Source organism: Sminthopsis crassicaudata, chromosome 3 (assembly GCF_048593235.1).
Source record: "Sminthopsis crassicaudata isolate SCR6 chromosome 3, ASM4859323v1, whole genome shotgun sequence".
Classification (NCBI taxonomy): Eukaryota; Metazoa; Chordata; class Mammalia; order Dasyuromorphia; family Dasyuridae; genus Sminthopsis; species Sminthopsis crassicaudata.
Genome location: NC_133619.1, coordinates 318005607 through 318027714, shown reverse-complemented (window position 1 = coordinate 318027714; position 22108 = coordinate 318005607). Strand labels below are relative to the sequence as shown.

At 33.8% G+C, this 22108-nt stretch overlaps 1 protein-coding gene across 2 annotated transcripts; it reads right to left on the bottom strand.

Moving 5' to 3' along the window:
- Positions 1-2646: 2646 nt before the first annotated feature.
- LOC141561499 (OX-2 membrane glycoprotein-like) lies at positions 2647-21312 on the bottom strand. Of its 2 annotated transcripts, XM_074301173.1 has the most exons (7): positions 21184-21312; positions 18904-19242; positions 17290-17589; positions 14191-14290; positions 11624-11738; positions 10427-10509; positions 2647-2833 (listed from the first exon to the last, which is right to left on the bottom strand). In XM_074301173.1, exons 1-6 carry the CDS (start codon positions 21236-21238, stop codon positions 10465-10467), a joined length of 954 nt encoding a protein of 317 aa, XP_074157274.1. In that variant the 5' UTR covers positions 21239-21312; the 3' UTR covers positions 2647-2833; positions 10427-10464. The 2 variants fall into 2 exon arrangements, with proteins under 2 accessions (XP_074157274.1, XP_074157275.1); XM_074301174.1 differs by lacking the exons at positions 2647-2833; positions 10427-10509 and adding an exon at positions 9262-10377.
- Between the last annotated feature and the right edge of the window lie 796 nt (positions 21313-22108).

Below are 22108 nucleotides of genomic sequence, written 5' to 3'. Positions count from 1 at the left end.
TGGCAGAAATTAGATATGGACCCACACTCAACACCATATACCAAGATAAGCTCAAAATGGGTCCATGACTTAGGCATAAAGAATGAGATCATAAATAGATTAGAGGAACATGGGATAGTTTACCTCTCAGACTAGTGGAGGAGGAAGGAATTTATGTCTTGGTGGGGGTTGAGAAGCCCAAGCAGATCAGAACCAGTGGGGCTGGGTGGCCTAAGCAAGTCAGAATCGGGTTGAGACAAGTCCAGATCTCCTATTGGAATTCAAAAGGATGCTTTTTTGTCTAGGGAGGATACGCCTCAGGCAGAAGGGGCTGGAAATCTGAAAGGAATCACAGATCAACAGGAAATACAGTTTTTTAAAAGGACCATAACCCCGCTTCATAATGAAGTTTTCAGAGAACAGCTAAATTTTTCCTTAATCTAGGAAAGATCTAACTCTGAAAAAGACACCTGCACCCTGAGTGTCTCTCCCCCAGAGTCTGCTATTTCTCTCAATAGGAAGAGTTTAGAAAGGGTAGCTGAATCAGAATCCTGAGGAGGAGAAAAATGGGGTCCCACTCCTTGTATGAGAGGGACTGAGGAGTGGGGGGTTGGGAAGTCTCAGGATCTGGCTCAGGAAGTAAGAGGGAGGGAGTTAAGGAAATATTGTTGGACAAATAATCCTGACTTTGATAAGGGGGTTGTTCTGGAAGGGATTCATAGGTTTCCTAATAAGGACTGCATAGGGGTACAGAGGAGGAATCCTGTATCCCTGGAGGAGGGAAAGTGGGGGTCATCTAGAAGGTCAGTATCTATTTTCAATTCCCCTCCAGTAAATTTTGCCAGCAGCATCCTGCAGAGTATCTTAACTTAGGATCTTGAGACAAAACCATATAGGCTTGGACATAGGAAACTTCAGTCCACTTGCCTTGTCTATGGCAAAACAGGTTTAACTGCTGGATAGTGATGTAGCTAATTGAAACATTGATAGACCATTTTTCCTGGTTCCCCAAGATATGTGGAGGCCAGGTAATATGGCAAAAGAAAATAAGTTTCTCAGTTTTGAGATCTTTCAGACCAAATTTGTGTCTTGTTTTTTAAGAGATAGCCTAAGGGAGAAGCTTAGGGATAGAGACAGAGGTAAATTTTTCCATTTTTGCCACAAGCCTTAGATTTTCCTAGTTCTATAGCACCTATCCTCTTCAGGCCTCCCAGAGGGGATGATAGGTGACAGGTGTTCCCCAATTAATAGTATTTCTGCTGAGAAGTGCAAGAACTTTCAAGTCTAGGCATCCCCAGTCAAGGAAGTTTGCTGAGTGTAAAGCTCCTGACAGTCCCAAGCCTTCCTAGGTGCTTGGGTTGTTCCAGCTATAGAATAGGGGCAAACAAATTAAGAGGCTTACCTTAACAAGGAGGATGCAAAAATTCAGGATCCCTGTGCAGGCCACCAAATGTTGAGGGATGAGACACCCTAACAATATTTGGGTGTCCCCAGGTTGATGTCCCAGATATTGCAAAAGAATTTGCAGACCCATTCCTCAAGTTAAATTGGCAAAAAGTGTTTGACATTGAGAATTCAGCAGGCCAGATGCCAGATTGGAAATAGCAAAGAACCTTATGAGAGACAGAGAACAGCTTTTTCCAGTTCCCCATGACCCAGGGCTAAGGAGTCTTATCATTGACATGTTGATTCCATGATCCAAGGCTAGGGAAAAATCTTCAGATGAATTAAGGATGGTCTCAGAAATTTGTTTATCACTGACCATATCATCAGTCAGCAATGAACTGAGAAGTACTGGACATAGGAGTTTTCCTGAGGCTAGAAGCTATTTGGCAAAGGAGTGGTCAGAATCAGATACATTGAGAGTTTCCTAAGGAGGATTTCCTGATCCACTGCCAGGACAGAAGGTCCCCCTAAAATATCAAGGAACCAAAGAATGCTATTACATCAGTGGTATAGAGAGATCCTTGACTTCAACTTAGGTTCCTGAATTTCTGAAACTGAATGGTTATATTCCTTCATGACTGAAGTTGTGATCTTTATCAAGGATCTTGTTATTCAGTCATTTCACATTCATGTCTGACTCTGGCAAAGATACTGAAATGGCCTCTCATTTCCTTCTGTAGGCCATTTTACATAGAAATAAACTGAGAAAAATAATGATAAGTGATTTGCTCAAGATCACATAGTTACTAAATGTTTAAGGTCAGATTTCAATTCAGGTATTTATGATTCCAGGTTTGCATTGTACTACCCAGATGTCTTATTGGCAATCTTAAATTCTTCTACTAAGTACATTGCCTTTTAGTTTTAATAAGCTTATGGACATTTAATCTTATTATTTCCTGTTGTAGTTGTTTGGACTTATAATTTTGTCATGTTTTTTTTTTTTTTTTCCTGCTGTGAGAGTTATAGTGCTTAAATTATTTCTGAATATCTTATTTTCAAGGTCAGTAGCTCTGATTTACTTATAACTAATGTGTTTTTTCAATGTTGATAATTTTTTTTTTGGTCATTTTTAAAATGTTCTTTCACTTTTCTATTTTTAATTCCAAATGCTATTTTCTTTTTTCAACATCCTTTTGGAGAGATATTCTATCATGTGTTCTATAATTTCCACTTTCTTGCTTATCTTATTGGTTTGGTTTAAAATTTCTTATTCTTACATTTTCTTTCTGTTATTCCATGACTTCTTAGACTCCATTAGAATTTATTGTCATTCTTTCCTTTTTATATTTCTTTTTTTTTCTGACACACTTCTCATCACTGCAAAAGAATTTCATGTTGTTTCCTTTTCTAGATAATTTATTCATTTTTCTTCTTTTCTGATAAGTTTCATTATTCATATGGTTGACTGAAAAGAAAACAAAAACAAATATTAATATATGCTATTGATCAATTACAATTTAGTTAAAAAAACAACTATTTTATATTTAATTTTTAAAGAATTTCTCAAACAGAACATTGATTTGCTTCTTTGCTAAATATCTTTTTCATTTTGAATTTTAAAATAATCATTTAATATGTGGTAAAATGACCTCAACCCCTTCCTTGCACTTAGCTTTTTTTTGAATTACCAAACTGTGGACTTTTACTATAAGATGAATAAAATATTACTCTAATGAACTCTATTTTAATTTTTTCTTATTTCATTTTGAGATGAGATTTAACCAGCACATTTTATCATAAGAGATATTTGATTTAATTATTTCTTTCCTGGGACATCAATTCATTGATCCTTTTGATATAAAAGAATTTCACTTCGGTTTTTAAAAAATCCATCAACCATCCCCCTCTCCCCAAAGAAGTTACTACAAAAATACAATAAAATATTTGTGTTTGTTCTAAAGGAATTATAGAATAAAAATATGCATTTGAAAATGGATAAGCAATGCCAGGTTCTAGTCTACCAAGATCAGAACTGAACTGGCTTATTAGAACAGCAGTGTAATTCTGTGCTAATAGCAACACCAAGGTCAGAATCCAGATTGTGAAACTAAATTGAAGAATACTGGTGAGTTTTCAACGAAATTAAACTATCTTGAATTGGTGATTAAATGTCATGTTTTACAGTATCCAGAAGCTCAAATAAAGCAAAAAAAAAAAAAAAAAAAAAGGCACAATGATGGGGAAGAATGTATAAGCAAAGTTAAATATTCAAGCCAAGCATGAGAAAATAGATATGAAAGAAGCTAACAATATGCTATACAGACTATGCAAGCATGTTCATACAATAGCATGATTGGAAGATGATATAAAGGTCTAGAACAGGAGTTAACAGCTCCATTTGAAGCAGTCTTCTTGCTATAGACAAAAAAGAATTAGTAGTCATGGATTGTAAAGGGTGATATAATAAGCAAATTAACCTATCAGATCTTTGAAGATGGGAAAAATTTATGACCAAAGAAGAGCTAGAGAACATTACAAAAGATATAATGGACTTTGATTACATTAAATTAAAAAGGTTTTACACAAATAAAATGAACAGAAGTACAAAACTGGGAAAAAAATTTTATACCCAGTGTTTCTGATAAAGATTTTATTTAGAGAGGCAGAGCCAAGATAGTGTAGAGTAGACGTGTTTCTATCTGAGCTCTTCCTAGTATCCCTCAGATTAATACCAGATTAAGCCTCTGAGATGGTTTTGGAGTGACAAAACCCACAAATATTTGGAGTATAACAAATTTCCAGAAGAAGATACTTTGGAAGAACCTCAGAAAACAGCTGTTTCAGTTGGGCAGGGGAAAAGGCTGCTGAGCCCCAGATCTCAGTGCAAGGAGCTCAGGGCAGGGAGCTAGGGCTAGAATCCAGGGCATTGCAGTGTCTGCACAACAGGAAATCTAATTCTGAGACTCCTAGGCTATTCTGTCCTGGTTACAAGCTGATTCAGCAGATTTGCTGTGAGACATACAAAGCAAATTCAAAATGAAAATTGTGAAAAACAGGAACTGGACATGCCAGAAGTCAGCAGCACTGGCCCCAGAGCAAACTAAAGCAGTTGTCACCCCTTTGCCTTCAGAGAAGACTTCAATCTTTTTTAAAAATTAGCAAAAAGAACTCTGATCCTAGACAGCTTCTAGGGAGATAAAGAAGAATATTCTTCAAACCCCAAGAATCTTAAAGGCAAATCAGCTCTAGATAAAGCCACTAAGGTTGATATGAGATGGTCCCCATTTCACAACATTCTCTTGAAAGAATTCAAAAAGAATCTTAAAAGATAGAAGAAAAATAGGAAAGGGAAGGGAAATGAAATCTTTGCAAGAAAAGGAAAAAAGAGAAACTTGTTTTAAATAAAGCTTTATTTTTTAAACATATGCATGGATAATTAGACAACATTGACCTTTGCAAAGCCTTGTGTTTTGGATTTTCTTCTCCTTCTTTCTACCCCTTCCTTTAGATGGCAAGCAATCCAATATAATTTAAACATGTTAAAATATATGTTAAATCCAATATGTATAAACATATTTATATAATTCTCTTGCTGTACAAGGAAAATCAGATCAAAAAAAGAAAGTGAATGATTAAAAAAACAAAATGCAAACGAACAACAAAAAAAGTGAGAGTATTGTGCTATGATCCACATTCAGTTCCTACAGTCTTCTCTCTGGGTGTAGATGACTCTCTTCGCCACAAGATCATTGGATCTGGCATCAATCATCTCATTGTTGGAAAGAATCATGTTCATTAGAATTCATCATCATATAATATTGATGTTGCCATATACAATGCTCTCTTGCTTCTGCTCATTTCACTTAACATCAGTTCATGTAAGTCTCTCCAGGCCTCCCAAAAATCATTCTCCTGATCATTTCTTATAGAACAACAATATTCCATAACATTCATATAATTTATTCAGCCATTCTCCAACTGATAGGCATTCACTCAATTTCCATTTTCTTGCCACTATGAAAAGGGTTGGCATAAATGTTTTATATATCTGGGTCCCTTTCCTTCCTTTAAGATCTCTTTGGGATATAAGCCCAATAGAAAAACTGCTGGGTCAAAGAGAAAAACAAATTATCTAAAGAAAACTTCTTAAAAATAGATTTGATGAAATAGGAAAACCGTATAACTTCTTACCAAATAGATATGAAAAAGAAACCAATTTATTGAAAAACACTATCTGTGAAATGGAAAAAAAATGCAATGAACAAAACATCTCATTTAAAAGTTCAATTGGCCAAATGCAAAAAGAGATTTAAAAAGCTGACTGAAAAAAATAATTCACTAATAATTAGAATTGAACAAATGAAAATGAATGATTCAATGAGACTTTCAGAATCAGTCAAACATAACAAAAATAAATGAAAAAAATAGAAGAAAATGTAAAATGCTTCATTGGAAAAACAACTGTCCTGGAAAATAAGTCTAGGAAAGACGATCTTAGAATTATTGAACTTTTTGAAAACCATGATTAAAAAAAAGCCTAGATGTCATCTTTTAGGAAATCAGTCATCAAGGAAAAATGCCTAGATGTCCTAGAACAAGAGGATAGAATGACAATAATGAGACATCCCAAAATTTGTAAGATACAACCAAAGAAGTTATTAGAGAAAATTTTATATCTCTAGATGATTTCTTGTATAAAATAGAAAAAGAGAAAAGTCAATGAATTGGGTTTGCAACTAAAAATTAAAAACCCCCAATTAAATAAAAAATTGAAATTCTCAAAATAAAAGAATATCAATAACACTGAAAGCAAGAAAACTATTGAATTAATAAATAAAACTAAGAGTTGGTTTTATGAAAAAAATGAACAGAATAGAGAAACCTTTAGTTAATTTGATTAGAAAAAGGAAAAAAGAAAATCAAATTGTTAGTTTCAAAAATGAAAAAGAACTTTCCATCAATGAAGAGGAAATTAGAGCAATAATGAGTTATTTTGCCCAATTATATGTCAATAAATGTGATAATCTAAGTGAAATGGATTATAAAAATATAGATTGCCCAGAGAAAGACAAGAGGAAATAAATTACTTAAATGGTCCAATTTTAGAAAAAGAAATATAATAAGCTATTAAGCAACTCCTTAAGAAAAGATCTCTGGGACCAGATAGATTTCCATGTTTAATTCCAGGACTATAAAAATTGTTTGAAAAAAATAGGGAAAGAAGGAGTCCTACCAAATTCCATTTATGACACAGATATGGTGCTAATACCTAAACCAGGTAGGACAAAAACAAAAAAAGAAAATTATAGACCATTTCCCTAATGAATATTGATGTAAAAATCTTAAAATATTAGCAAAGAGATTACAGAAAGTCATCCCCAAGATAATACACCACCACAAAGTAGGATTTATGCCAGGAATGCAGGGCTGGTTCAATATTAGGAAAAGTATTAGCATAATCAACTATATGAAAAACCTAACTAACAAAAAACCATGTGATTATCTCAATAGATGCAGAAAAAGCATTTGATAAAATCCAACACCATTCCTATTAAAAACACTCGAGTATAGGAATAAATGGAGTTTTCCTTAAAATGATCAGTAGCATCTATTTAAAACCATCAGCACATCATATGTAATGGGGATAAACTAAAACCATTCCCAATAAGATCAGGAATGAAACAAGGCTGTCCACTATCACCATTACTATTCACTATTGTATTAGAAATGTTAGCTTTGGCAACAAGAAAAGAAAAAGAGATTAAGGAAATTTGAGTAGGTAATGAGAAAACCAAATTATCACTCTTTACAAATGATATGATGGTATACTGAGAGAACCCTACAGAATCAACTAAAAATCTAATAGGAACAATTTATAACTTTAGCAAAGTTGAAGGATGCAAAATAAATCCACATAAGTCATCAACATTTTTATATATTACCAACAAAGTCCAACAGCAGAAGATACAAAGAGAAATTCTGTTTAAAATAACTGTGGATAATATAAAATATTTGGGAGTCTATCTGCCAAGGCAAAGAACACAATGACAAAATACTTTCCACACAAAGTCAGATCTAATCAACTGGAAAAATATCAAGTGCTCATAGGTAGGCTGAGTGAATATAATAAAAATGATAATACCACCTAAATTAATCTACTTATTCAGTGCCATACCAATCAAACTCCTAAGAAATTGTAATACAGATCTAGAAAAAAACAATAACAAACTTCATCTGAAGAACAAAAAGTCAAGAATCTCAAGGGAATTAATGAAAAAAAATGCAAATGAAAGTGGCCTAGCTGTGTCAAACATAAAATTATATTATAAAGCAGCTGTTATCAAAACCATTTGGTACTGGATAAGAAATATAGTAGTCTATCAGTGAAATAGATTAGGTTCACAGGACAAAAAAGTCAATGTCTATAATAAAATAGTGTTTGACAAACCCAAAGACCCCAGCTTTTGGGATACTCACTATTTGATAAAAAACTGTTGTCAAAATTGGATCCTATTATGGCAAAAACTAGGCATTGACCCACACCTAATACCATATACCAAGATAAGGTGGAAATGCATCCATGATTTAGACATAAAAAGTGAAATTATAAACAAACTAAAAGAACAAAGGATAGTTTACTTCTTAGATCTGTGGAGAAGGAAGCAATTTGTAACCAAAGAAAAACTTGAGTACATTATTGAATGCAATTTGAATGATTTTGATTATATTAAGTTAAAAAGTTTTTATAGAAACAAAACTAATGCAGACAAGATTAGAAGGGAAGCAATGAATTGGGAAAACATTTTTTACATGCAAGGGTTCTGATAAAGACCTCATTTCTAAAATATATAGAGAACTGACTCAACTTTATAAGAATTCAAGCCATTCTCCAGTTGATAAATAGTCAAAGGATATGAACAGACAATTTTCAGATGAAGAAATTGAAACCATTTCTAGTTATATAAAAAGGTACTCTAAATCACTATTGATCAGAGAAATGAACATTAAGACAATTCTGAGGTATCACTACACACCACTCAGACTGACTAAGATGACAGGAAAAGACAATGATGAATATTGGAGAGGATATGTAAAAACTGGGACAATAATACATTGTTGATGGAGCTGTGAACTGATCCAACCATTCTGGAGCATAATGTGGAACTATGCCTCAAAAGCTATCAAAATGTGCATACTTTTTGATCCAGCAATGTTTCTACTGGGCTTATATCCCAAAGAGTTTTTTGGCAAAAAACTGGAAACTGGGAATAGATGTCCATCAATTGAAGAATGGCTGAATAAGTTATGATATATGAATGTTATGGGATATTATTGTTCTATAAGAAATGATCAACAGGATGATTTCAGAGAGGCCTGAAGAGACCTGTGATGCTTGATGATGATGATGATGATGATGATGATGATGATGATGATGATAATTCATGAATTGATGCTATGTGAAATGAGCAGAACCAGGAGATCATTGTACACAGAAACATCAATATTATATGTTGATCAATTGTGATGGATGTGGCTCTTTTCAACAATAAGATGATTCATGCCAGTTCCAGTGATCTTATGAAGAAAGTCATCTACACCCAGGAAGAGGACTGTGGGAATTGAGGGTGGATCACAACATAGCATTTTCACTCTTTTCATTATTGTTTGTTTGCTTTTTATTTTCTTTCTCATTTTTTTTTCCTTTTTGATCTGATTTTTTGTGCAAGATAATTGTATAAATATGTATAAATATATTGGATTTGACAAATATTTTAATATGTTCAACATATATTGGATTACTTGCCATCAAGGGGAGGTAGTGGGAGTAAGTGGGGGGAATTTGGAACACAAGATTTCGGAAAGGTCAATGTTGAAAAATTATCCATGCATAAGTTTTGAAAATAAAAAGCTTTAATAAAAAAAGAAAGTTGAAAAAAAAAACAAAACAAAACAAGATAAAGTTCTCATTTCTAAAATATATAAAGAACTGATTCAGATATATAAGTTGTCATTCCCCAATTGATATATGATCAAAGGATATGAATAGATAATTTTCAACTGATGAAATTAAACCATGTCATATAAAAAATGCTCTAAATCACTATTGATTAGAGAAATACAATTTTAAACAACTCTAAGGTATCACCTCACACCTCTTAGATTGACTAAAATGACAGGAAAAGATAATGAGAAATTTTGGAGGGAATGTCAGAAAACTGGAACACTAATGCATCATTGATGGAGTTGTGAAATGATCCAACCATTCTGGAGAATAATTTGGAACTATGCCCAAAAGAGCTATAAAATTGTATGTACCCTTTAATCCAGAAGTGGCACTACTGAGTTTGTATCCCAAGGAAATCATAAAGGACCTACATGTGTAAAAATGTTTGTAGAAGCTCTTTTTGTGGTAGTAAGGAATTGGAAAATGAATAGATGCTCATCAATTGGGAATGGCTGAAAAAGTTATGATATATGAATGTTATAGGATATTGTTGTTCTATAAAAAATGATCAGCAGGATGATTTCACAGAGGCCTGGAGAGACCTGTGATGCTTGATGATGATGATGATGATGAAATTATATTATATGAAATTAATGGAATATTATACTGGAATAATATAATGGAATATAAGTAATGATGAACATGTTCATTTTGAAAGGCCTAGAAAGATTTACACAAACTGATGCTGAATGAAACAAGCAGAACCAGGAATATATTGTACAAAATAACAACTAGAATGTACAATGATCAAGTATGAAAGATGTGGTTCTTCTCAGGAATTCAGTAATCCAAGGCAATCCCAATGGACTTTGATGGGAAAATGTCATCTGCATTCAGAAAAAGAACTGTGGAGACCGAATGTAAATCAGGACATGCTATATTTACTTCTTCTTCTTCTTTTTTTTTTTTTTTTTCTCTCCCTTGGTGTTCCCTTTTGTTGGGAAATCTCAGGAGTGTTTTTCTGCTTCCCAATTGCTCCATTCTTATTCTTCTTGTGGTAGAAGCTTAACAAAGATTTGTTGAAATTAATAATTAAGAGAAAATTATACACACCAAATAATCTTCTGTATACAATCCAGAAGTACAAATGTCTAGGCTCTCAAGAAGCTCAGTGGAGGAAATACCATTGTAAAAACCTATGTTCAAATAACATATATTTAGGATAACTGGGTGGAGGAGCAGTTTCAGACGAAAGGTCCTAAAGATTACAGGAGAATGGGAATGTGTCAGATAACAATTGAAGGAAACCTAAGATGTGATGACCGCATTAGCACCCTGGATACCTTAGAACAAGCCGGAGTCAGGATAAGCAAAAATTCTTGGTCTTTATTCTTGGTCTTTAGTGGTAGAAGTGATGGGGATGTATGCAGGATCTCTGCTACCTCACCTCTTCGTCTCCTGCCCAGAAGTGACTCTGGCTAGTCTTACTTCACCCCCTAGTCCCTCCTACAATTCTCTATACACCAAATGATTGGGCAATCACAGGATAGTGGGAAGAGCCATTTTCCAAGCATATTCTTATAGAGTATTATCCAATCAGTAATTAGCCTCAAGTGCTCAATTGCTCTGACCTTAGTGCATTAACTCAAGAGTTTCAGCCCTTTACACTAGGAGAAAGAGATGAGAAGAGAGAGCATTTCAGAAGCATCCTTCCTAAGCTGTATTTCAAATGGATGGTAATTTACTAAATGTATGGGTGACTTTCACCCTTTCATTCTGTATAATACATTTCTCTCACAAAACCTAAAATCACATTACTTTCTGTGACTTTCATATATCACACTACTGATTTACACTAAGTTGGTATTTAATCAAAGCCTCAGACAAGTATTCATTGAATGAATGAATAAATCTTTTTCAGAGTAACTGCAATTTTAACAGTGATATTGATTAAAAAAGCAAACACACCAATACCCATGCCTAAATAACTATAAGTAGTGTCTTAAATGTGCTTGATTAGATTGGAAAAAATTTGACAGTGTAATCCTATTTGTTCCATGAATATGGTCTTAGAATAGAAAGAAAATATTGTAGATATGTAAAATTTGTGAAAATGTAGAGACTTGCATTGCATATAATTGCCATGTAATAAATTTGCCTTATTAGTTTAGGCAAATCACTTATTCCTGTGTTTATTCTTTCCACTCTCAAAATCAAATTATACAAAGAATTATATCACAGTCAAGAATATTTATAGCATAGATCAAAATTGTACATGACAAGAATACAGATCATATGACCACAAATTACCTCAATATGATTGGGAATATTCTCTTCCTGAGTGTCTGACTCCATGGACTTCTCTTTCCCTGGTTTCTCAGAGGAAATATTTTGTGTAGAGCTGCCACTACTTTTATTCTTTATCCTGGAACAATAAGAGAGAACCCACTTATTTCAATATTTATATATGTTATTTTTTCCATCAAAATCATTAGTATAGTACCTTTCTGTCCTTACTCCTGTTCACATAAAGTCCCAATAATTGACTTTAATTTCTTGATGTGAATTAAGAAAAAATTTTCAGATGAAGTGTCTGAGGTCCAGCAAGATGCAAAAAGAAAAAAAATAGCAGGTACAACAAAAATATGGAAATGCAGAGCATGTTGTTGTTGCTTGTAATTGCCATGTAATAGATTAGATTAGAGAAATCACTTATTCCTTGATTTGTCTAAAGTCACATGAGTAATTAATGAAATTTGATTGACTAATTAGGAATTGAAGCCTAGTGCTTTTACTCAGTAGGTAGCAATGTACTACAAGTATGACAATATCTCCCATAGATTATTCCAAAAAAAAGGATACGGGTCATCCTTCCAGAACTCAGAAAAAAAAAAATTTGGCATGAGAATATTTGCCTGGTTTTATTAACTGGATCTGGTGATGAGGCCCAAAGATAAATCAGTCTGTCCTTATCAAGCAAAGATTTTTTAATGTTTCTCCTTCCTTAGCTTATCAGAGCTGAAGCAGGTGAAATGAGAGAAACTACTCTAAGCAGCTGGTAACAGGGAGCAAAGCCCAACTGATAATTCATCTTGCAGCTGCTGGAAGAACATCAGAAACCAGTATAAAAAATCCCTGTAAAGATTAGGGATAATCAGGTATTGTGAAAATCTCCCAGGAGGTACAGAGGATAGAGGGCTGGGTTTGAAGCCAGGAAATTTGACAAATCAAATTGACTTTCAGACACTTACCAGATGCATGATGATGGGCAAGTCACAATTTTCTCTGCAATATTTTCCTCAAAGACAATAATCTTACCTTTGTAGGTACAAATGAGTTAGTATTTATAAATTGCTTAGTACAGTGTCTGGCACATAGTGGTTACTTAATAAATGTTTATTGCCTCATTATGCACCCAGAAATCCCCCTGAATTTACCTGACAGAGCCACCTTCCCCAGCAAATTTATTGTCTCTGTAAGAGCAGCAGAGATCTGCAGCTATACAGTACTAGAGGCACGAGGCCATTGAAGAGATACAGCTCAGAGCTCAGCTGCATATGTTCAAATTTATAATCTCATCCATTCTTCCAGTGATCATGTATATATTTGTATGAGGTAACTCTGATTTATGGGAGAAAATGTTCTTTTTTTACTTTGTTAAGTCTTTCAAGGAACTTTTTTATTGTTCGATTGTTTTCAATAACTCTATCTGGTGTTTTCTCAGCAAAGATATTGGAGTTGTTTGTATTTTCTTCTCCAGCTCATTTTACATATGAGGAAACTGAGGCAAATAGGCTTAAGAGACTTGTCCAGGGTCACATAGCTAGTTAAGTGTCTGAGGTCAGATTTGATCTCCAAAAGAAAAGGCTTCCTGACTTCAGGTTCAGGGCTCTATCTATTGTGCCACCTGGCGGCCACAATGCCTTGATCCAATTGTTTCCGTTGAATAGGAAAAAAGTAAATGACAGTGGGAAGAGAGTTATAAACTGGGACTTTGAGGGGATATGGAGCAATGGACCTTTGAAACTGGGATAATTTGATATTCTAGAGAGGTAGTATGCCTTAATTATATTTGGTGATGATTGGTATAAAGATATACGGCATTAGTATTGAAATCATATTCTCTCTATGAGGTAATTTTGAGATAATATAATTTTTAAATCAAACATTTTCATCTCTTGCCAATTAGGCCCATGAAAAACGTTTGGTTTTGATCATTCTCGGGCAAAACTATGAGCTATGAGTTAGTCATTAATAGTCGTTAATAATAAAATAATGATAGGTAGGCCTATTAGTAATTATCATCTTTATGTAACACTTTTTTCTCCCTCATTGTCTTTCCATATATCCCATCTTTTATTGTCCTCTACCTTCTCTTTCTGATCAAATGCTACAGTTCAAAGGAGGGACAAGGAAGGAATTGAGGAAAAGGGGAAGGAGATTAAGATATGGGTTAAGGATTTATTAATATCTATCATTTACCATTCATTATGCAAAGTACCACACAAATATTATATCACTTGATCCTCACAAAAACCATGGGAAATGTTTCTATTTCCCTCATTTTACAGTAGAGGAAATCAAGGTAAAGGTTAAGTTACTTTCCCAGGATCACACAGCTAAGAAGTGTCTGGGGTTGAATTTGAACTCAGGCCATCCTGACTCCAGGCCCAAAGCTCTTTCTACTACATCATGCAACTCTGTTGAGGAAAAGACATGAAACACATTTGTATATAATCAGTAAATAGTTAACAACAGCTTCTAATATTACTTTTCTCACCCTTTCTAAGGCTATAAAAACAGTCTTCTCCTACATGAGGTCAGGCCTGAGTCCTACCCCCGGTTTTTGCGTTTACCAAATTATTGGTGTAACTTACCCTTTCATGTATATCACCAAGCAGCTAATGAGGATCAATAGGCAAGTCAGTGTTGCTATTAGGTATGTACGTGACCTTGACAATGAGTAATTGGAAGTTGCTAGAAAACATAAAACATAAATACCATATGTTAATTGCCTTAATTCCCAATATATCGAGCCTATTTTGTTTTTTATTTTAAATTTAATTGTTTTGTTTTACTTTGGTCCATCATAAGGAAAACTTACCAGTATTTCCCCAGGATCTAGTTTTGGTTTGCTATGGGATAAATGTTCTGCAAAATGTTTTAAGAATTGAAGAAAACTTTCATAATTTCACCCTAGGGAAAAATCCAGTCATGTTTCTGTATTATTTTCAGAGTTTAAGGTAGTCTACAGTATTTATGTATATATTATGTATATATGTGTATATATGTATGTATATATGTGTGTGTGTATGTGTATGTGTGTGTATACACTCAGCTTCATCCTCTGCAGTTCACATTTCCCATAAAAAGTTTCTTCTCTCCTCTGACACTATTACTACTCTTCTATAAGTCCTAAGTGCCTCCTACTTGGACTATTGCATTTGCCTGCTGGTGGCTCTCCCTGTAAACAGTCTCACTCAATTCCAATATAGCCAACCAACATTCATTTGTCAAAATGATTAGTCTAAAGCACAGGATTAACTATGTCATCACCATATGAAGACAAACCTATGACTCCCTATTACCTTCAGATTCAAATATATAATTCTTTGGATGTAAATTCCTTCACAAACATCCCTTCCTATTTTTCAAAATGTTCTTCCACTTGATTCCTTTCCATGTAATCTGTAATGCAGTAACACCTAATTTCTCATTGTTTCTCATACATGACAGTCTTCACATCTCTTCATTGGCTATTACATATGCCAGGATGCTCATCTACTTCTCTCCTACTCCTGCTTTCTGTGCCTACCTTCAAGAATCAGCCTAAATCCCACCTTCTACAGGCAGCATTTTCCTAGTCTATTTCACATCCCCTCTTCCCCAGTGGCAATCCCCTTAGATCACATACCTCACTCTACCCCCTACCCCCAAGCTGGTATAGACTGTGCTTCATGCTTGCCCAGGTGCAATAGACCTTTCTTAATGATCTTCTCAGTTCTCTTTGGCAAGAAAATTATTTCAACCCATCTTTTTGTGATTTTTAATGCTCTAGGAATTGTTTTATAGAATTATTTAAAGATTTTTAGAAAGGATTTTAGGGTGCTGCTTGGCTGCTTGGCTCTCCTTTTATATGTCTTTGACAAGCATAATCTTATAAATATTATCTGCCAAATTTAAATGTGAGATCTTGGAGGACAGGGTCCACATTTTTTCCTTTCCTTATATTTCCACTGCCTATGATAGTGCTTATCATATAGTAAGTACTTTATAAATATTTGTTCATTGAATAACTAAATCTATGAATGGGATAATTTTGTTCAAAGTCAGATTTAACTCCACTTGGTTATCTTTAGTAAAAGAGTAGATGATACAAAAATTATGAGAATTTTACTTTCTCAATTAGAGAAACATACTCAATCAGAAATAGACTTAGAAATGGGTTTGCCCAATTGGCTTGAGTCAGAGCTGCAAGGATTCTTGCAAGTGATGCATAGAGAGAGGGAATGATCTATATGAAGTTGCATAAGTTGAAAGTAATAGAATCATGATTTAAACACAAGCTACTCGCCTCTAAGTCTAGCGTTTCATTGTTAATTACATCATGACACCTCTCATACCTTAAGGGTTATATGATAGGTATGCATATGTATTCCTTATATGGACCATAATCACTTCTATGCCCCACATCATGAACATCATCTTAGGCCACAATATGTACCAAGTCTTGCAATGGCATCTCTAGCACTTAGCACAGTGCCTGACACTAGTAAGCAGTTCAAGATTGCTTTTTGTTTGATTAATTAACTTGTGGTAGATGGACTCATTCAAAGAGGGTAAATAGCATCCTAGTTTAATCTTACCTTCTCCATTAGTGATGGATCCCAGCTGCTTTAGAACTCTCTATTTCTCTTCTGTTTTCTAAACTCTAGTTTTTATTTTTTGAATAAATTTGTAGATGGATTAAGAGAGGGTGGTTATAAAGAATTAATCATGATTTAAGAGGAAGAGTTATTCTATTTCCAATTTCCTTCAAAGTCCTTAGTACACACTAAGTGCTTCATAAATGTTTATTTCTTCCCTCTTTCTCACCTCAGGCCTTACTGGAGATATAGTAGAATAAGAATAATCCACTAGCAGATAAACAATAATTTTCCAATTTATACTGGCTTATTCTTCTTAGGTTAACAAGAAGAAAGAACATTTGTTTCGATAATCAAATTGTTATCCAATTGCCTAACAAATTATATTGACATTTTCTATTGTTGTTATAGAGTTTAAATGAATTTTAAAACTTTACTATCTGCAGTGATTCCTATTGTAATGGCTAAATTTTCTTGATGATGTAAGGTTTGTTTTTTTTTAATCTCAAAAAGTTTTATGTTTTGTTTTGTTCTAAGACTAGGTTTCCCTATGTGACCTATACTGAAAGAGGAGCAATCACTTATGGGCCATTGTGGATCAGCAGAGAAGCTTTGAATTGCTCTGTTGCTTCCTTGAGTTGGTTGTTCCCTTTTCAATCAGTCTGATGGGCACTTGTTTCCAGGGGATCATCATATAGGTGTGAACGTAGTACAGATGACAAATCAGCTTTAGTATTACTACTACAAGTCAGAATTTCAGAACTCTAGGGATACACTAACCTTAACATCCCATTATTAGGGATTACAAGGAGTTACCATTCTGTTCTCATTTCCTTCTCCAGCTCATTTTACAGATGAGGAAACTAAGGCAAACAAAGATAAGTGCTTGTAAATGTCTGAGGCTAAATTTTAATTCATAAAAAAGAAATCTTCTTGATTCCAGATCTGGCTGTCTATTCATTGTGTCACTGAGCTGACTTATAATAAACACACACACACACACACACACACACACACACACACACGATGTTATTCCATTTATCGAAATATATGGATCACCACAAATATATTAATTAAAATTTAATCTTATTGGCTTTACTTTTTACTTACATTCTGGTTCCTGAGAAAAATAAACAAGTGCTTTCTTCTTCCTTAGAGGGTGATCCATGACACAGGATGCATTGTGAATTTTCAAGGACCTCACAGCCTTTTTCGAGATATTAAACCATTTGGTGACATTAGTTATTCCATCTGGGTTTTGATCAATGTGTTCCTTAGGCAATCCCATCAGCAGCCTCTCTTGGGAGAAGGTGATGTGAGGGGCAGGTTTTCCTATAGCTGAACAGATGACTATAAAGATTCCCTCAATGGTGGGATGAGGATGGAGCTCAGTTCTTAATTCAGGCACAACTAAGTCAAACAAAAAGAAAATTCAGAAATGATCACTGTCCATGTAGCATACAAGTGATTTCAGTCTGGGTTTATAATGGGTTTAGGGAACTCCTAAGTAGCTCAGCAACTTTTCATTTCAGAGCATTTCCTGGGGGCACTGAAACGTTTAAGAAACTGGCTCCAGTCCTACAGTTAATCAATATGTGTCAGAGATGGGGGAACATGTAAATCCTGTCTCCTAGGCCAGACCTGGATCTATTAGGATTTGCTGCTTTTCATATTGATAGAAGGTGGACTGGAGAGGTGAGTATAACACTAAAAGTTTCAGTGACTTGCCCCCTGTCATCTAATCAGTATATGGCAAAGATTGGATTCAAACTCAAGTCTTCCCTACTCCAAAAGCAGCACTTTATTAACTATACCATTCTGCCATAATTTGTTAATGAGGTTAAACTGTGAGAGATGCTATTGATGCCAAAATTTAACCTGAATGATAACTAAATATATTTCGGAGACATTGTATTGTCTGTGACTATGAAAATAGTTTCTCAACCAACTCTTTAGTTACTACTATCAGATGTCCCATAGAAGAATGGATGCAAATACCTATCCCCAAATTTTTGATGTGATTGCTTTAAATATATTTATTTCAGTTTTCCTGGCTGTTTGTGTCTGTGTACTCTGGGGCTCCATAAACTTCTCCACTGTGAGTTAAGTAAGAATGTGCACTTTCATGGAGCCTTTGAATTGATTTCATTTGAGTGAAAACTATCTTTGGCTTTGAATTTTATGAGAGGAAAAAAAGTTACTTACTGCAGGTAAAGAAACATTGAGGGGTATGTGTGTGTGTGTGTGTGTGTGTGTGTGTGTGTGTGTGTGTGTGCTGAAAGGGGGACAAAGAGCAATTATAATTGAAACTCCCAACTTACTTTTTTGAGCAAGTTTTTATACTGGTTTATTTTTATCCTTCATTCAGATAAATTTTGCTATTGTTTAAAAATAACCATCCATATTTATAAATACCTTTTGCAGCCTCTGTCTGCATTTTCTCAAAAAGAAATGCTCAGACTTATTTTCTAGGTAATGACCACATAAATGTGCCAATTTGACATAGAAGATACAAGTATAGAATGATGAGTTTAGATTAATCAGTTTACACTATCTTCTTTCCTAATATTCTATGATTATAGACCCTGATCTTAAGTGTCAGTATAATAAAGTTTTATGTATCATGCCTGCCCACCTATTCTTTTTATCTCCCCTTAGTACTGCTTTTGGAACAGTCTGGATCTTCTAGAAAACATTATGGCACAAAGACATTTTTCCATTTACTTTGTACACTGAAGCACATCTTTCCTCCATAGATACCATTTGGAAAAACATTAAAGAGACATTTGTAACATGCAGCATCTTTCCAGGTCACGTTATATATAGTCATGCTTGAGGATGTCAGTTCTGTACTGCTGCACTGGATCCGTTCATTGTATGGGGGGAGAATTTTTCCACCATGCTGGCTACTGTACGTTCCTATATTTTCTGGAATAGACCCTTGGAGCTTTTGCCAGGTAATTTGCAAAACATCTGCTGGGATCGTCAAATTGCAGTTTAGGGTCACATTGTTCCCAAGGACGGCTATATCAGTGTTCTTACTCTTTGTTACAAACACAGAATCTGAAACAAAAACAAAAACAAACAAACAAACAAAAACAAAGGAAAAGGAAAAGGAAAAAAAATCAGAATGAACAAATAGAAGCATGGTAAGATAGTAGAAGGAACATTGAGTAGATCATATGACCAACAATGGAGGATTAGACATTTTCTCTAATCTTCAAAATCTCTCAAACCTCTCCTAGACAGAAATTATTGTACCAAAGATGAAACAACTCTGGCTATCTTCATGATTCTAGAACTCAGTTCTTTGATTCACATCTCCATATGGAATCTTATAATTGAATATGGAGTCATAAAATTATAAGTTTATTATCAGTAAATGCTTGATTTTTATCCTTTTTAAAAATATACCTATATACCTAGGGTCATGTAAAAATTTCTGGAGCAGAAAGAGGTTGTGATTAGAAACAAAGCAGGTTATAAAAATAATAAAATTTCAAAAAAAAGAGTAAAGAAAATAAATTTCTCTCTCTCTTTTTTTAAATTTTTTTTTCTGTTTCTAACACTGGCCATTTTGGAGATTGTCCAGATGAAAGACAGATACAGAAATTAATTGAAAACTAAGATTAAATAATAAAAAAAAAAAGATTAGAAACCAAATTTGTATAAAAGGAAAAATCAAATTCTCTTTATTTTAAAATTATAATTTGAAAGTGTTTATGAAGTATATTGATAAATTTATGGAGGTACTAACTATATAGAGTTTAATAAAACAATAAGATCAGTTATTCCTTAAAGGGGACTTTTAAAATGACTAGGGATTGATTTAAAGCTGAAGTTTCCACTTTAAGAACTGTCTCATTATTCATTAGATATGTTCAGGGAAGATACCGTGAAATAGGAATTCAGGGAAGTGTTAAAATAAGAAAAAACTCAGAAAATAGTATAAGAAAAAAAAAGATTTAAAAATCTTGTGTTTAAATAATTTCACAAGGAAAGACATTTTCTAAGCCAATAGAAGTTTCAGCCAATCTCTAAATCTAAAGTTTTCACTTTCAAACCATGACCTTGGTTTTAGTTTTTGTGTAAAATAAATGTATACTTAAAAACTATACTTAAAGTTAGGATAAGTTTATCATAGAAAATAATTTTTATTATTAGATAAGGAAATTTTAGACCAGCTTCAGAAAAGGATAAAAGTCTTTCTGTTTATTGATTTTAATCTGAGGGCACTAAGCAAATCTCCTTTCACACTCCCCATTGAAAGTGAATTCCAAAGTGTTCCTGTCAAAAGAAAATTTGTTTTGATATCAGAAAACAATGGAAGGTAAGTGAAAAATAATTATACTATTGCAGTTTAACTCATTTGGGTAAATTAGAAACATAGTAAAATTTGTGTTAAAATCCATTGATTAGTGAAAATAAATTCAAATTTTATAATAAGACTATAGCAAATTGGGGGAAAAGTTATTGAAAATAAAATTAAATAGGAATGTGTACTAAAAAAGCTATAGGAACAAATTACATGCATGTACATGCAATAGAAGATGCTCATATTAGAAAAAATCAAATTAAATTGAGCATGTTGATGTGGTCTTCAGTGTTAGGTATTAGCACTGGAATTGATAAAAATTAATCACTGAGGCAGGCAGGGAGAAGACTCTGAATAGTGATTAGTTTAGTTCCATGGTCCCACCCCATGGAAGAGTAAAATCTAGTCAGAAATCCAAGTTATGTCAAACCCCTAAAACCCATTCTCTGTAGGGTCTCAAGCAATCTCACCTTGCATACTCTGTCAAAAATCCTAGTCATATGCCTGAAATTAAATTTTCTTTCTAAAATCTATTTATGTACCATTTGATTAGCAAGCTGAGTATTCCTAGGCTCATTTCCCTTTGCAGAAATAATCCAAGATTTGTATCCTTCTTTTCATTTGTTATTGATCTCCTTGATAGGATAGCATGCCTTTAAAAGAATCTGGTACAAATTAAAACTTCTTACCTTGTCCTTCTGTCCTGAGGAAGAAAAGGAGGATAGACAGGAGCAGAGACAGCATAGAGGCAGTGTCTGAAGGGTTCCTGACAGAAATTCAATCATTTTTGGAATAGCAGTCCTGGAATGAGATGCCCAGGGAAGCAAGGGAGAGGAACCTATTTATTTTCTCTTTGCTCCACCCTCCAACTTTAATGAGCTGTATTAACTGTGAATTGCTTTGAACTTTTTTGGGGACAGAGGAGCACCAACCCTGAAGTCAGGAGGACCTGGGTTCAAATCTGGCCTCAGATACTTAACATGTCTTAGCTATGTGACCCTGGACAAGTCACTTAATCCCAATTGCCTCAGGAAAAAAAATGGAGGTAGCATTTTTATACCCTTATATCTTTTTGAATCTTTCTTCACCTTTGTGGTTGTCATGAATCCCCTAAGCAGTCCAATGAAATCTTCAACGACGTCTTCTTAGAATATTTGAAATGTATGAAATAAAATGCAAAGGAGTAGCAACTTAATTATATTAAAATATAGTTATTATAATATCTAAAATTAAAAAATTAGTCATTTCATAGACCCCTCCCAAGATAAAAACCCTTGTTAAAAAGGAACTTCCTCTTTCATATCCAAGTAAGAAAATATTCACTAAATTGTTCTTTGTTACTGACTGAGAAAACAATCAGACACACACATACAGAGAGAGACAGACACAGAGACAGTTTTAATTTTACATTATAAACATTTAGATATTACTTCCTTTTAGGAAGAGTTTATATTGTAACAAAGTAAAATAATTAAGTAAAAGTAAAACACAGGCAATGCTTCTCACTTGTTAAAGCCTCATATCTTTTTATTTTCTTAATATTTATTTATTTTAAACTAAAGACAAAATAAAGAAAGAACAAAATAGAAAAAGAAAGAGAGAAAAAAAATAAAA

Coding starts and splice junctions, on each gene's coding strand:
- LOC141561499 (XM_074301173.1), bottom strand. CDS start 21,238: ATGCTGTCTCTGCTCCTGTCTATCCTCCTTTTCTTCCTCAGGACAGAA. Junction 17,590..18,903: donor GATGTGCTTCAGTGTACAAA/GTAAATGGAAAA, acceptor TGTTTGACTTAG/TTGTGCCTGAATTAAGAACT. Junction 10,510..11,623: donor ATATTCCCAATCATATTGAG/GTAATTTGTGGT, acceptor ATTTGAACATAG/GTTTTTACAATGGTATTTCC.